Source organism: Pseudochaenichthys georgianus, chromosome 19 (genome assembly GCF_902827115.2).
Source record: "Pseudochaenichthys georgianus chromosome 19, fPseGeo1.2, whole genome shotgun sequence".
NCBI classification, from domain to species: domain Eukaryota; kingdom Metazoa; phylum Chordata; class Actinopteri; order Perciformes; family Channichthyidae; genus Pseudochaenichthys; species Pseudochaenichthys georgianus.
In genome coordinates this window covers 6,126,244-6,139,752 of record NC_047521.1, presented here as the reverse complement: position 1 = coordinate 6,139,752, position 13,509 = coordinate 6,126,244, and the positions used below count along the sequence as shown (strand labels likewise).

The 13,509-nt window shown below is 41.3% G+C and overlaps 1 protein-coding gene across 4 annotated transcripts in view; it reads right to left on the bottom strand.

The window, feature by feature from the left end:
* baiap2b (BAR/IMD domain containing adaptor protein 2b) overlaps positions 1-5,009 on the bottom strand; it is a 113,380-nt gene extending 108,371 nt beyond the window's left edge. For all 4 annotated transcript variants that reach the window (XM_034107919.2, XM_034107921.2, XM_071206761.1 and 1 more), the window contains exon 1: positions 4,739-5,009. In XM_034107919.2, coding sequence (XP_033963810.1) covers positions 4,739-4,813 — 75 coding nt within the window. In that variant the 5' untranslated portion in view covers positions 4,814-5,009. The remainder of the gene's footprint in view (positions 1-4,738) is intronic.
* Between the last annotated feature and the right edge of the window lie 8,500 nt (positions 5,010-13,509).

Sequence of the window (13,509 nt, the reverse complement as noted above, 5' to 3'; positions counted from 1 at the left end):
ATCAACCACACCTGAAACTATCTTGCCTTGGAGCTAGAGATCCTCTCTTAAGATCTGGAGGACAACATTGGTAGAAGAGCTGAGACACAAACACATAGCCACTACACAAATCAATGAATGGACCACGTGATGTTTCTCTGATAATCCACCAGCCTGGCCCGACACTCGAGCTTCATCACACACACGGAGCCTGCAGCACGGTTGGGATTACATCACGTGGCTGAATACACTCCTGAACAAACATACAGATGATGCTTGTTCAGCAACCACAACAACAACAACCCGAGGAGAGGCGGTTAACCCAATGTCAGAGGGTAACTAGCACATCTCTACCAGCATCTTCACCAAACACGGAGTAGAGTTGACTCTTCAATCCAACGAGGAATTTCCCCCTTTGTTATTAGCATCGTCTGATAGGACATGTCATTGTAGAGGCAGATATATTGCCAGCCGCTCAATAGTACAGTTGGGTGCGAAGAAACAAAACAGTCGTGAGACACTGCCCACACACACGCATGCATCCGCCATTGTGAGTCATGTAAAGATTACACTCAGTATCTCTAGTTTCGGCAGCAGAGGAGTGGGGTTATGGTTTCGGTCCTCTACTGTTGGTTTTGATGTATATTGTTCTGACATCTGATACAAACAAAACAAACTGGATACAGAGATGCAGGAAAATAAAATCATTGTTTATCCTGGCAAAGATCATCCCTCTCAGTTTGTAGACCGCCTGGGAGTAATTAAACCCCACTCTTCTTCAAATAATAGCAGCTGCCCTGTACGTGCCCTGCTTAATGGCAGCTGTTGAGAAGAATTATTATTCAAATATGAAATCTCTATTGACAGAATTCCATATCATATTCCGATTTTGTGGAGTCTAATAAGGTTTTGATACATTTTTAGGCTAACACGTTGGTTTCCAAATTCATCGTTGTGACTTGAACTGCCATACATGTCGAATCCATCCCACATCCACTAATGACTCCTGCTCAATCTGCAAAACAGATAGCAAATCACCTCCAGTGCGGCTTCACACCAGCGCTTTCCCTTTCCAGCTCCGAGCCAGAGCTTTTCTGGTTCCGCTCCGGTTTCCCTTTTCTGCTCCCGCTCTGTTCACACCGCCCAGAGCCCGACTGGTGCTGCCCTGCTGCGTCATGACGTCACCGTTTACATCTCTGATTTGCTCCCCAACGGCGTTACGGCGCTCACAACAACGGGGAACTGCGCCGGGTCGATGATCGTGTTGCTTTTAATCACACGAAGCCAGATTAAATTAAATAACGACTTCTCCAACCTTATGCTTTGCTCCAGAGTGCCGTGGTTCTTTGTTTATTAATGTGTTTCTGCAGCATTTACCGACCGCTGCAGTATTGGCTGCTCTTCCACGGGAGTTTATTCTCCCGTTAGCTCCCGGTTAGCTCACACTGCAGCGGCCGCTCTAAAGTATTCACTGTCCGACTCACACAAGCAGCTGATGCATATCCCCAGTTCCCCTTAGCCTAAGTGAATGTGTGTCAGTCTGAATTGACGCTGTGTTGCATCACAACGCTGTTATGAAAGTTTCTCTGGTATAAAATGGGTGATGTTGGCATAGCAACCGAAGCTAAGCTGACTACTTGCTATTGCTATCCTTTTGAGGCATAAGCCGTTTTCTACAGGCACATTTTACCGGCGTATTTTTATTATGATTCTACTTATGATAGTCGGACACGAAAACCTGTGCAGCCCATGTATTGATTCCATCCGATAGCTGCAATAATACAAAACAACACGTCTGCCTCTCTCCACAATGATCGATAACAGTGAACGGATGGTCAAAGTAAGGTACAAATAAACAGAATCACACGAAGCCTGGTTAGTGTTGCCTGACTTTATAAAGTGTGTTTATAAGCACACTGCTTGTAGGCAGGCATGACAGTCGACCCATGTTCAGGGGAGGTGGGTTTAGTTTCCTGCACGCCTCGACGTAAGAGAGACGTAAGCAACGCCTCTTAGCTCCAAAGCTCTTGCCTCTAAACCGACAATTTTTTTGAGCTGGAAGTGAACCGGATTCCGGAGCTAAGAGGCGGCGCCGCTGCGGTGTGAACAGGAAAACCGGCACTTTTCAGGCTCTAGCTCCGAGTCGGAGCTGAAAACGCGTTGGTGTGAAAGGGGCATAGTTGTCGCTTGAGCACAAATGCAATATAAAATGGCCATAACCAAGTGTTCCAAACTGATTAACATGTGATTTAGAGCAAGTCATCCCCGTAGAAACAGAGTCAAGTCGCAGCCTATCAGCAGCTGTATTCTGATCATCGAGATGTTCATTTAAAGCAGGTTCACAAGTGTACAAACCTTTACTAGCATGTCTTAAATTCATGTTCAGGTAATTGTATTTTTACCAGTAGGCCTATAGGTAGATTTGGTTTGAAGGAATCCATTATGGAAAAGTCTTTAAAAGGTGAACCCCACTCGTACCAGCATTAACTAATCAGATGGAGTTGTTGGTGTTTGACTGCTTCATTGTGACATTACGGTCTATAATCATGTTCCTGGCCTCCATCTCTGTACCTTCTCTCCTCAGTGGAAACAGCCCCGTTAGCTTCTCTAAACACAGGCGCTCAGATCCCTCATTGGACCGGCTCATAAATACCACCCTGCACTGATTGCCCCCCCAGCGACTATTGGTCCCCTCCAATCAGCAGCAGGTCGCTCGGGCCCTCTGCTCCTCCTCCCTCCTGCTGACTCCAGCCTGCTGATGACAGGAAGAAACCCCACTGCTGCTTTCTGCATGATGGCATTTTCATAATGGACCCCCGGCGCTCTATTGCCAAGCAGTCGGCTAATGGTCGTGTTTCTGTTGTTCCATTGATCGATATGCAGAAGTTGGGTGCCTGTAGTATGTCAGAAAATGTTGCAAGGTCATATATTGCAAGGTTGGCTATTCACTGTCTGATGATATACAACATGGGAAATCAGAAAATCCTCACATTGGAGAAGCTGGAAACTGAAAATGTGTGTTTTTTAAATGACAATCTTTGTTAATTATCATAAATGTTTTGCCAATTGACTTATGACTTCCCCTCTTTTCAAATTGATGCAGATCTGCCCATCATGTTTCTCCTCCTCCCTCCTCCTCCCTCTCTGTGGTGTCTCTGGCTATTGCTGATCCGAAGAAACCTCCCAGTCACAACACCAGGCGCCTCCTCCTCCCTTTGTAACATCGCGCCCTCGTAATTTAGAGCCTTTCCAGGTGAAGAGCGAGTTTTGTTGGTGTGTGCTTTCATGTAGCAGAGAAAATCAGATACTACTATAGGCTGAGTTCTGATGTCATGTGACCCCATATTGCCTCGGCCACACTAGGAAGCATGAACTCTGTTTAACCCGACCTTCACCAAACGCATCTTTGGCTCAGTGAGCATTTTTCTCCTGCGTCCACGAACACCTCTCCGGTACCAGGAAGCTTTAGGCAGTCCAGCTCTCTCCTGGAGTGTTTCTGTAAACAGGTGGAGTTTCTTCACATGAAGGAAACCCTTGTGATGCGTTCGCTGCCTGAAATCTACCTCACCTGGACAGATGCCCCGAGCGCAGTGAAACTGAACAGTACCCAGAACAGTTACCGTTTACTCTCAATACTGCAACTAGTGTAATCATGAGCACTCCTGTGGGGAGACATGTTGAGAGCCCCCACCTCTTTAAATAAGCTCACACAGGTCATGTCTACAGATACTTCCAGGAGCATTTCCCACAGATGATGGTGACGTCTTCTCCTCTGCTATCTCGTGTAGCTTTAGCTGAACTGCCAAGGGGCAAACTGTCTGAGAGGTGGAATTTACACGACTGACTTGCAGCATTCTTGCACAAATAGCATAGTAATAACCGGAGTTGGAGGGAAGGTTCACAACACATAAATCAAATGAGTGCTTACACAGTGCCAAGTAAACGATTAGGATTGAAATAAATGTTTTTTTTTGCTGTGATTGGTTCATTAGAAAACGATTTGAAGACATCATATTTGACTTTTTTATCATTTCCGACACTTGAAAATCATGATTCTGTTTACCTATAAATAAAGCAACAATCTGTCTTTCTAAACAGACCTGAGTTTCTGTGAGATAGATGTACAACCATCAGTCAGGCTAATGACCCAGCACTTTTAAAGGATATACACTAATAAAAGCCTCCTCAGAGGGCAACCTGTCAGTTAGGAGGTGAGGTCACAGTGAGGTGGAATTAACAAGACTGACTAGTATCATTCCTGCTAAAATAGCATTTTAATCAGAGGGGAAGGGAGGTTCACTAGACATCAATCAAATGAGTCCATACACTGGGTAAACAATTACAGTTGAATTAATTGATGCTCAATTTGACTGAAGAAGGGGATTCGAGTACATCATATTTGAATATGTCTCATACTTTGTAAATGAAATCATTAATCTGTTAACCTAAGGAAAGGAATCATCTGTCTTTCCAAACTAGCCTCAGCTTCTGTGAGTTAGATTTACAACCATTACACAGGCTAATGTTAGTGTTCCAGCACTTCTTTTCAAGGAAATACACTAATAAAAACCCTTTAGGTATCACCTAGTGATCATGTCTTTATCATAAATCACTTTGACACATGATAGAAAAGCCACACCACCCGGGCTCAGTGAAGTAAGTTAGCCTGTCCTGAAGCCTCCCCCCGGTGCAGCAGGTGTCCCTCCGCGGCAGGAGGACGCCAGGTCAGCGGCAGGAAAACAAACAAGCTCCGTCTTACCTTGTAGACATTCTCCGTTATACGGTGCACCTCGTCGGTCCGGGACATCCTTGTTGGAGCGTCAGTCAGAACCATAGACTAAAGCTTTCCTTTTAGGTGAGGTCGGGATGCTTTTCCGAGCTGTGGCGGGAGAAATAACACAGCTGCTGGCGGGGACTCGCGGCTCTTGTCTTGCCTGTGACAGAGAGACAAGCTCGGTTGACCGTGGGATCCCTGCTTTTATAGGAAAGTCCTCCGCGGCACCCACACGGCTCCCCTCCGCCGGAGCCTCCCGTCGGAGCGCAGAGGCGGACCCACTTCAGAGGGGCGGTGCTGCCTTCAAGGTCGGTGGGAAATCAAACATACAACAGCAGCCTAACGATTGGATAAATCATGCTAGAACATGTAAATGTGTTGTACAAGAATGCATGCATGATGCATATAAAAAGTAAGTAAAGTGAAGGACTACATTGTGGGATCAAATGGCAGATTCCATAGCAAAAAGCTTTGAATATGATCATTTGTGTGTAAATAAAATAAAAACAAGATAGGCCTACATTGTTCAGTGTTTTGTATGCACATGGTCAAATGAGGTCAACTCAGCTGCTGGGTCCCTATATTAATAATAATATTAATAATGATAATAACCTGCTACTTTTATTGTTTAATATTGTGGTGACTACCTATTTAACCACTGGGACATAATTCAAACCTGGAACTACAGTTGCGGTTATTGTTCCCACACGGACATGTTATGGGTTACCTATAAATAGGTGTGCCCTCTTGGCTCTGTTGCTTGTCGACCCGGGCTGCGACCCGACAACATGTCCTTTGCAGCTTGTGATTAAAGTTCCCTTTTGTACCTTCGATGCACCGCCTCTGACTCCATATCTCTCGGCACTACAATATTGAGTTTTAAAAAGAGAATTCAAATGTGATTTAACCACACATTCCTTTCTCTAAATGGTGTACTATTATTTCACACCTACGATTGATGTAGGAGAACTGTTTTGAAATTAAACAAACTATAATTTTGAAATTTGCAACATCGTTGAGTAATGGAGTCCTTTATTATTGAAGAATTTGACACATGGGCCTACTTTTATATTGTGCCTCAATAAGAACTTGAGTGCTTTGAGGCAAAAAAAAATCCAAAATGCCAAAGACTTGAAGTCATGTGGATATGACTAAAGACATGAGTACAGTCTATTATTTTTCTGCCTTTTGTTTTATGACTACTAATTAATTCTAACCAACCTCAATTTGAAGACACTAGGAGTTTACGGTGAGTCCGTGAATGCAGCCTATAATTTAGAAGCCTCGCCTCCTCCGCTGTCACGCGCTACCCACGCCGCCGCCTCTGCCGCATCCATTCAGAATACCCGAGCAAGCATCTCACAGGAACCAGAGCAGTCTACACATTTAATAAGAAGAATGATATCGACTCTAACATTAAAGCACTGTAACATTTCATGATACTCCTTGGGCACTTGAATTTAGGATGTAGCCTATGGTATTTATTGTTTTTTAAATATGGATCCTGTCAATGTTTACTTCTGTGGGCTGAGGTTGATGATGCACTAATGTACCTGGAGGTAAGATAACTGTTGATCCTTTATTTGTTTACCCTGCTCTATATTTGTGTGGCTCCACTCCTTTTGGCTCAGTGGGTTTCGGTATGAGTGGGATGGAGCCACATTTTCTTGGATTACAAACCGTGTGGGTTGGGGAATCCCACACATTTCAACGCATCACGATCTGAAGGCCTTTGCATGAGTAAAAGCACAGAAGAAGAGAAGCAGCAGTGTGTCACGCCTTTTCTATTCTGCAAAACAAATGTTAGAGAGATGTTATATGAGATATTCAAGGAAGGGCTGCTGGTAGATAATAAAGTGGAGCATCAATAAACCACCAAAACAGACCCCATTTTGCAAAGCGACCAAACGGACACCGTGAAAATCTATCAGGCATGCTTGATCTTTACCAATGCAAACAGCAGCGCTCCCTCTGTCAGACAGATATTGATGTATTCCTCTCGGCTACTCAATTCATGCAGTTAGTTTCCATGATCAAATATAGCTTTCCATTGTGTTTGGTGATTGCCAATCCAACTAGAAGTCTAATTGTACACAAATAAATTAAGAACATGATTGTTGATTACGGTTAGTTGAGTCAGGCATTCATTCTCAACAATCAGGACATGTGACTTGAGAGAGAAGAGAAAAAAGTTTGACTTTGAAAAAAACTGTAATAATGGAGTCAGTGATATCAAAACACACTCAGAACCAATTTAAAAGGCAACATGTTTCAAATCATGTCTTTTTTTATTGCTCAGCATTAAGAGATCTGAAATACTTGCATCCGACAATTTGCTGAGGAAGTCTTGAACTTAAAGGATTTTACACTTGGATAGTGAGATTGGAGGCTGTGGCTCAGTGGATAGTATGATGAACTTCCAATCAGGGGATAGCAAGTTTGAGTCCCACTGCAGTCAGCATGTCGTGGTGTCCCTGAGACACTTCACCCCAAATTGCCCCTGTGGGGATTGTCCACAGTATTGAATGTATGTAAGTCGCTTGGGATAAAAGTGCCAAGTAACAAGTAACATGTAATGAGACTGCATAAAATAATATTATGACATTTGGAGAGATATGCTAGTTTCTTTGCCAATAGCTGGATAAAAAGACTGATACCACTCTCACTAAATGTGCAGCTACAGCCAGGTAGAGTATATTAGCAGAGGTGGGAGAAGTACTCAGATCTGGTATAGGAAAAGTAGAAGTACCAGAGTGTAGGAATACTCTGTTACAAGTAAAAGTCCTGCAATCCAAATGTTACTCAAGTTTTACACTTTAAGTAGCCTAACAAAAGTAAAAGTAAAAAGTGCAGATTGGTCTATTTCTCAAGTAAAGTACAAATCCCTACAAATTGTCCTTAAGTACAGTACTTGAGTAAATGCATTTACACCTCTGTAGCTTAGTTTACTACAAAGACAGCGAAACTGGAAACAACATACTACTGAGTATTGAAGATATTACCTCTACAAACAGATAGATTACAGCTGTGTACTGAATCAGGGATAACACTAAATTATAGAAGTTGATCTACAGGAGAATAAATGTATGGAATAATTGTAATTGTATTTTGAATTGCCACCTGACACCTGAATTGTGTGTTTTCTTTTACATACAGTAACTCTAGACTGAGGTTAGTTGTCCCAAAGTGTAGAACAAAGTTACAGCTTTATTACGGCAGCTATCGCACCAAAGAATACGTCGTAGCAGTGTCACACAGATGTTTTTTATTGATTCATTAACTTTGAATGTTATTAGAGATATGTCTGTGTTGTTTTTAGAATGTGTGTCAGGATGGATCCCTTGTCTTTTTATCTGCAAACTCAATCTACCTACGGGTACTAATAAATAACCTGAACCTGATAACTAAAGTATGGTGGCCCTGAAGTGGCCCTGACACCACAGCATTTCAGAAAACACAACAGCATTTCACAAAACGCCACAGCATTTCACAAAACACCACAGCATTTCACAAAACACTGCAGCATTTCAGAAAACACCACAGCATTTCACATTGGACGGAAAGGGTATTCCTTAGGGAGAACACTTCTTGTTTGTGATTGGACAGAGCCAGCCAGAGAAGCACTGCTGTGATTGGTTGTTTTTTGCTGCCAGTCAAGAAATGACGCTTCGTGATTGGCCCAACACATCAGCTGTTAGCTGTTAGCACACACTCAGAGCTCACAGCTCCTCATATCTGTTCAGAAACTGGACAAAAGTTAAACATATACAAAACACAGACTGTCTATGTCATGGTGAATACAGTCGCTGCTTTATTTATGTCTGTATGATGTTGTTATGAGTGTGGACGGAGCAGCTACAGGTTAGTTTAGCCTGATGGATCCGATTCTGTTTGAATGACAGGAGTAAACCGAGTAAACACAGAATTAATGTTTTTTTAATTTATGGTTTTTAAGAGGCTTATCTCCATGTAAATACTATGGTAGACTACCCAATATTCGCATCTCTAATCGCTCGAGTTTCATTCAAACAAGACGCGCTGGAGAGGGGGCGGGGCGTATCTCCATGTAAATTCTATGGGAGATACCAACTACAACAAAATGAACATATTTGACCGTGATTTAATTGTAATACACGTTTCAAAGTGATGGCGAAGTAACTACATACTGACAACGGTTAGTAAAAACCATGAATTAACGCTTTGACAAGTCTGCAGACAAGACGGCAGGCGAAAAGCTTTTAAAATGTGTGTTTTCTGAATGGAATCGGATCCATCAGGCTAAACTAACCTGTAGCTGCTCCGTCCACACTCACAACAACGTCATACAGACATAAATAAAGCAACGACTGTATTCGCCATGACACAGACAGTCTGTGGTTTGTACATGTTTAACTTTTGTCCAGTTTCTGAACAGATATGAGGAGCTGTGAAATGCTGCTGTTGTGTTTTGTGAAATTGCTGTAGTGTTTTCTGAAATGCTGTGGTGTCTTGCACTTCAGGGCCACCGTACTAAAGACACTTTTATCTGAAATGGCATTTCAATTCACCAAAAAGCAGAATGAGTATTTGATCAAGGGGGCAACCTCAAAACCCCTCTTATATTTGTCCCTCAATATTAAAACAACATATTCATACTTGACAGTAGCTATGTCACATGATATCAAGTATACTCACATATTAAAGGTCCCCTATTTTACAGTTTTTCATCAATATATTATAGGTCCAGTGGCGGTTCTACAGGGTGGCACGGGGTGGCAGCTGCCACCTCAGAAAAATGTCTTGCCACCCCAGATGGCAGCTTTGTTTTGAAAAAAAAGTTGTGGCTCATCGGACATTTATGAGAGAAAATCTCTAATGTCCGAGTGCAAGTGAATGCAATTCAGTTAAACTTCATGAAATTATGTCTGCCACCTTATATATTTATATGTAAGGCTTTACTGATGTGCCACAATAATGTCACCTAATGTTATTGAGTTAAAATATCAATATTGTGGCTTTCCAAGTTAACATTGATTGATATGACTGCGATTAAATCAGCATATACTTCTGCCAGGGGATGCCACCCCTGAAATTCTCCTGTCACCCTCTTGCCACCCCATGAATATTTTTCTAGATCCGCCCCTGTATAGGTCTCAGATATATACAAAACCTGTCTCTGAAGTGTCTGGCTTCCAACACCAAACAGATCATTGCAGCATCCCATAATCCCCTCTGTTTCAGCCCTGTTTCAAAAGTGCTGATTATCTGTCTGTTACTGTATGTGCTGTTACACGATAACGCAAACGGTTGTATCCGCAACTTTTCTCTTTCGTTTAGCCCGTTCTGCCACACGAGGCCGTAACGGAACCACGGAAACGAACCGCGGAAACGATAACGGGTCGCAAGGTGGATAGATCTGCAACCGGAACGCTCTGGGGGGCCAAACGGCTCTGTGTGTACGTCCTATACGATCATTTCCTGATAACGATGAAGCCATAGCCCCGCCTCTCCCCACCTCTGCTGCTCACTGCTGTAGCATTGTCAGTAACTACTGCTACTGCTACTGACCATGCTACAGATGTTAGTGCAACATCTACAGCTCCTCTACCACAACCATCAGCAACAAGTGGACATGGAGAATTACATGAACTGCATGTTGCTAAATCCACCGCGGGGCATACACAGAAGGGCAACCATGGCAACCATGCTCGGGGGTCTTCTTTGCTGATTTTGGTGTATTTTGTGGCGGAAGTACAGCGCCACTTACAGGCCCGGCATATACATATATACAACCCAGTCTCACGGCATTTCGTGTTCACCAACACGATTTTTAGTCTATTGATTCGTGTTCACCAACACGATTTGCCCCTTTCTTTCGTGTTGCACAGCACGATTTTAAAAGCAATGTATTTCTACTGCCTGCAGCACGTCTTTTTCTCCAGTCGGGTCGAGGAAGACCGGAAGATGTGTGGTTCATAAAAACATGTTCTTACTCAATATCAAGCCACAGTTATTGCTTTTATTTTAAATCGTATAATTTCGGACTTTTGTTGCCGTCTGTGAGGAAAATAAACGGGGCTCAGAGCCTCAGGATACTGAAATCTGTATTTTTTAAATCTTTTTTTCCTTCTAATTTGTTATTCTTTTCAAAATAACACACTGTTATTTACTCACCAATAACACTCAATTATCCTTGCTTTTATTTATTGGTTTAATTCCATAATCTCGGGCTTTTTTGAATTTCAAAATAACCGGAAACAGACGTAGGCATTTCGAGCAATTACCCAAGATCCTCAGCTATGGTTTTAAGCTCGTTTATTGGATGTTTTAGCCGCAATGCATGCTAGGATTTGGTGTTTATATGATATGAAATCCGGAAAAAAATTTAAAAGAATAAAAGAATACTTAATTCCGAGTGTTCTTGCTTTTCTCTTTGAAAGTCATCACATAACGGCATTGTAATACACGGTTCGGCAGCATTGTATATTACAGATCTGCCGTAGTTCTTTATTTATAGAGCCCTGATGAGAAGACCTTTGGAAAAACTGAGAAAATGCCGCCGAAACTGAATACTTGACGTGGATCATAAATATATTCAACAATTAAACAACATCTTCAATTTCTCTTCACACAATACGTCTTCTTGCAGTATCAACACTAATTCGGCTGACTTTTACATTTGATCTAATTCATTGATAGGTTATATTTGTGACCCGCTCTATCGAAATCAGTCGGAAGTCGCAACGGCTCATTTCAGAATAAACGTGGATTTACGTAAAAAACTATTTTTTCAAGGTTCGGGTGTTTTGTTTGATTTTAAACAAACCAAGTCTTGGCTTTCAGAATATGAAACTTTTATTTCCAAAATCACACGATAAGTACCTTTTTGAAGCTTGTGAAGGGACGAAGACAGGCACCTCTCACTCGCACTCTGCTCTTCCAGCAGCGCTGCCCCCCTCCCTCCGGCTGACATTATGAACGTAAGAGTAAAGTAATCATAGATAACACGGCAGGATCCTTTACAGTTTGTTTTCATCTGATTTAAATTAAACAGAGTCTTGGCTTTCAGAATATTAAACTTGTTTCGGCAAATTCAGATGATAAATATAACTTTGAAGCTTGTAACGGCATAATTACAAGCGGAGAACGGAGTAATTTAACGCCACAGCAGGCACAACAACAGCCGGTGTTTGTGAGGTGAGGGTTTTCCCCGGGAAACAAACACAATACACACAAACGCAAAAATACACAAACACACACACGCACACACGTATACACACACACTCGCGAGCTTCCCCTCCAAACGAAAATATCTTCCCTCCGTAGTATTTTGATCATTTGCTCCACTAATAATCAATCAGATCGATGGATTCCAGAGAAGAGGAAACTTTAAAGGCCTTTTTCTCAAAATGAGGACTCGGTGACAGTCATTATATAATGTGACATATTTCGCTTAATATTTGGAGTACAAAAACAATCCTGATATCATTAGAAAGCTATGAATATCCTCTTTCCAACAGTGTATACAACTCAAAATGTGTCTTCGGGTCAATGCGACTGATTTCGATGGAGCAGGTCACATTTACACCATAACGGTGCACAGCTGATAGAAAAGGACTGTAGTTTTTAAAGATATTACTGATTTTCTTTGAATGTAAGAATGTAAATACTGAGTCTGAAATAGTATAGCAATATGCTGTAAAATTATGTGAAAGCATGAATAAAACGTGTCCTACACTAATAATACAAAGTTATTATGGCTGTGTGTACCTTGTGTGCACCGCCTAGTGGTTAAAGCACGAAATTGAATTATTGTTTTTATGTGTTATAATATAACACGTAAAAACAATAATGTACTCTTAATATTTTTTTCATCAAATATTATTTGAATATTTGAATACAAATATGAAGAGTACATACTTTCATAGGGGGAAAGTAGAAGGTCTGTGATAGAAATATAGAATATAAAAAATCAAGAAGATACTATAAGTGATCTCAATAAAACAGTTTAGTGCAGGATGTACAAAGATATTAATAGGAGGAGGTGCAAAACAGAAAAACGAATTAACCTTTATTTAAACATTAAATAACAGATTAAGGTCTTCTTTTAAATAAGAAAAAAACGTTGGGGGTATCTATCTACAGATACATATTAAGCCTGACAAAGTACTTAACGTCTAATATATTGCTTTCCTGCAATGTTAACTATGTTGAAGCACTTATTTTAACTGATATTATACACATTAATTATACTCTCATGTATGTAGATAGAATAAGAAATGTGCAGAATATGACAGTTTAATGGTGGAGGTACACACATATTGATAGATGTCTTGTAATGCACTGTTGAGGAACCTGTGACCCAAGTGTTTCATTCATTGCATAACTACACCGTAGTTGTGTATGATATGTCAATAAACCTTTGAAACTCTTGAAAGGGATGTGCAAAATAGCCATAATATACAGTCTTTAATTAACTATTAGTAGAGAATAACGAGTAATGAATACACTTTATTACTCGTTTCCATTCATGTCAATTGCAGATACATGTTTAGTCTTCTCAAGCACCAACTATCAAATATCTCTCCTGATTGTTGGCACTTGACAATCACCTTCCCTGAATTTTACTCAGGTGTAACTAAAGTCTGATTTAAGGGTTGTTTATATTTCACATCATTAATCAGAATCTGCAAAGTAACTCAAATAAATGTAGTGGAGTAAAAATACCAGGTTAACCTCTGAATTGTAGTGGAGTAGAATTACAAAGTAACAATGAG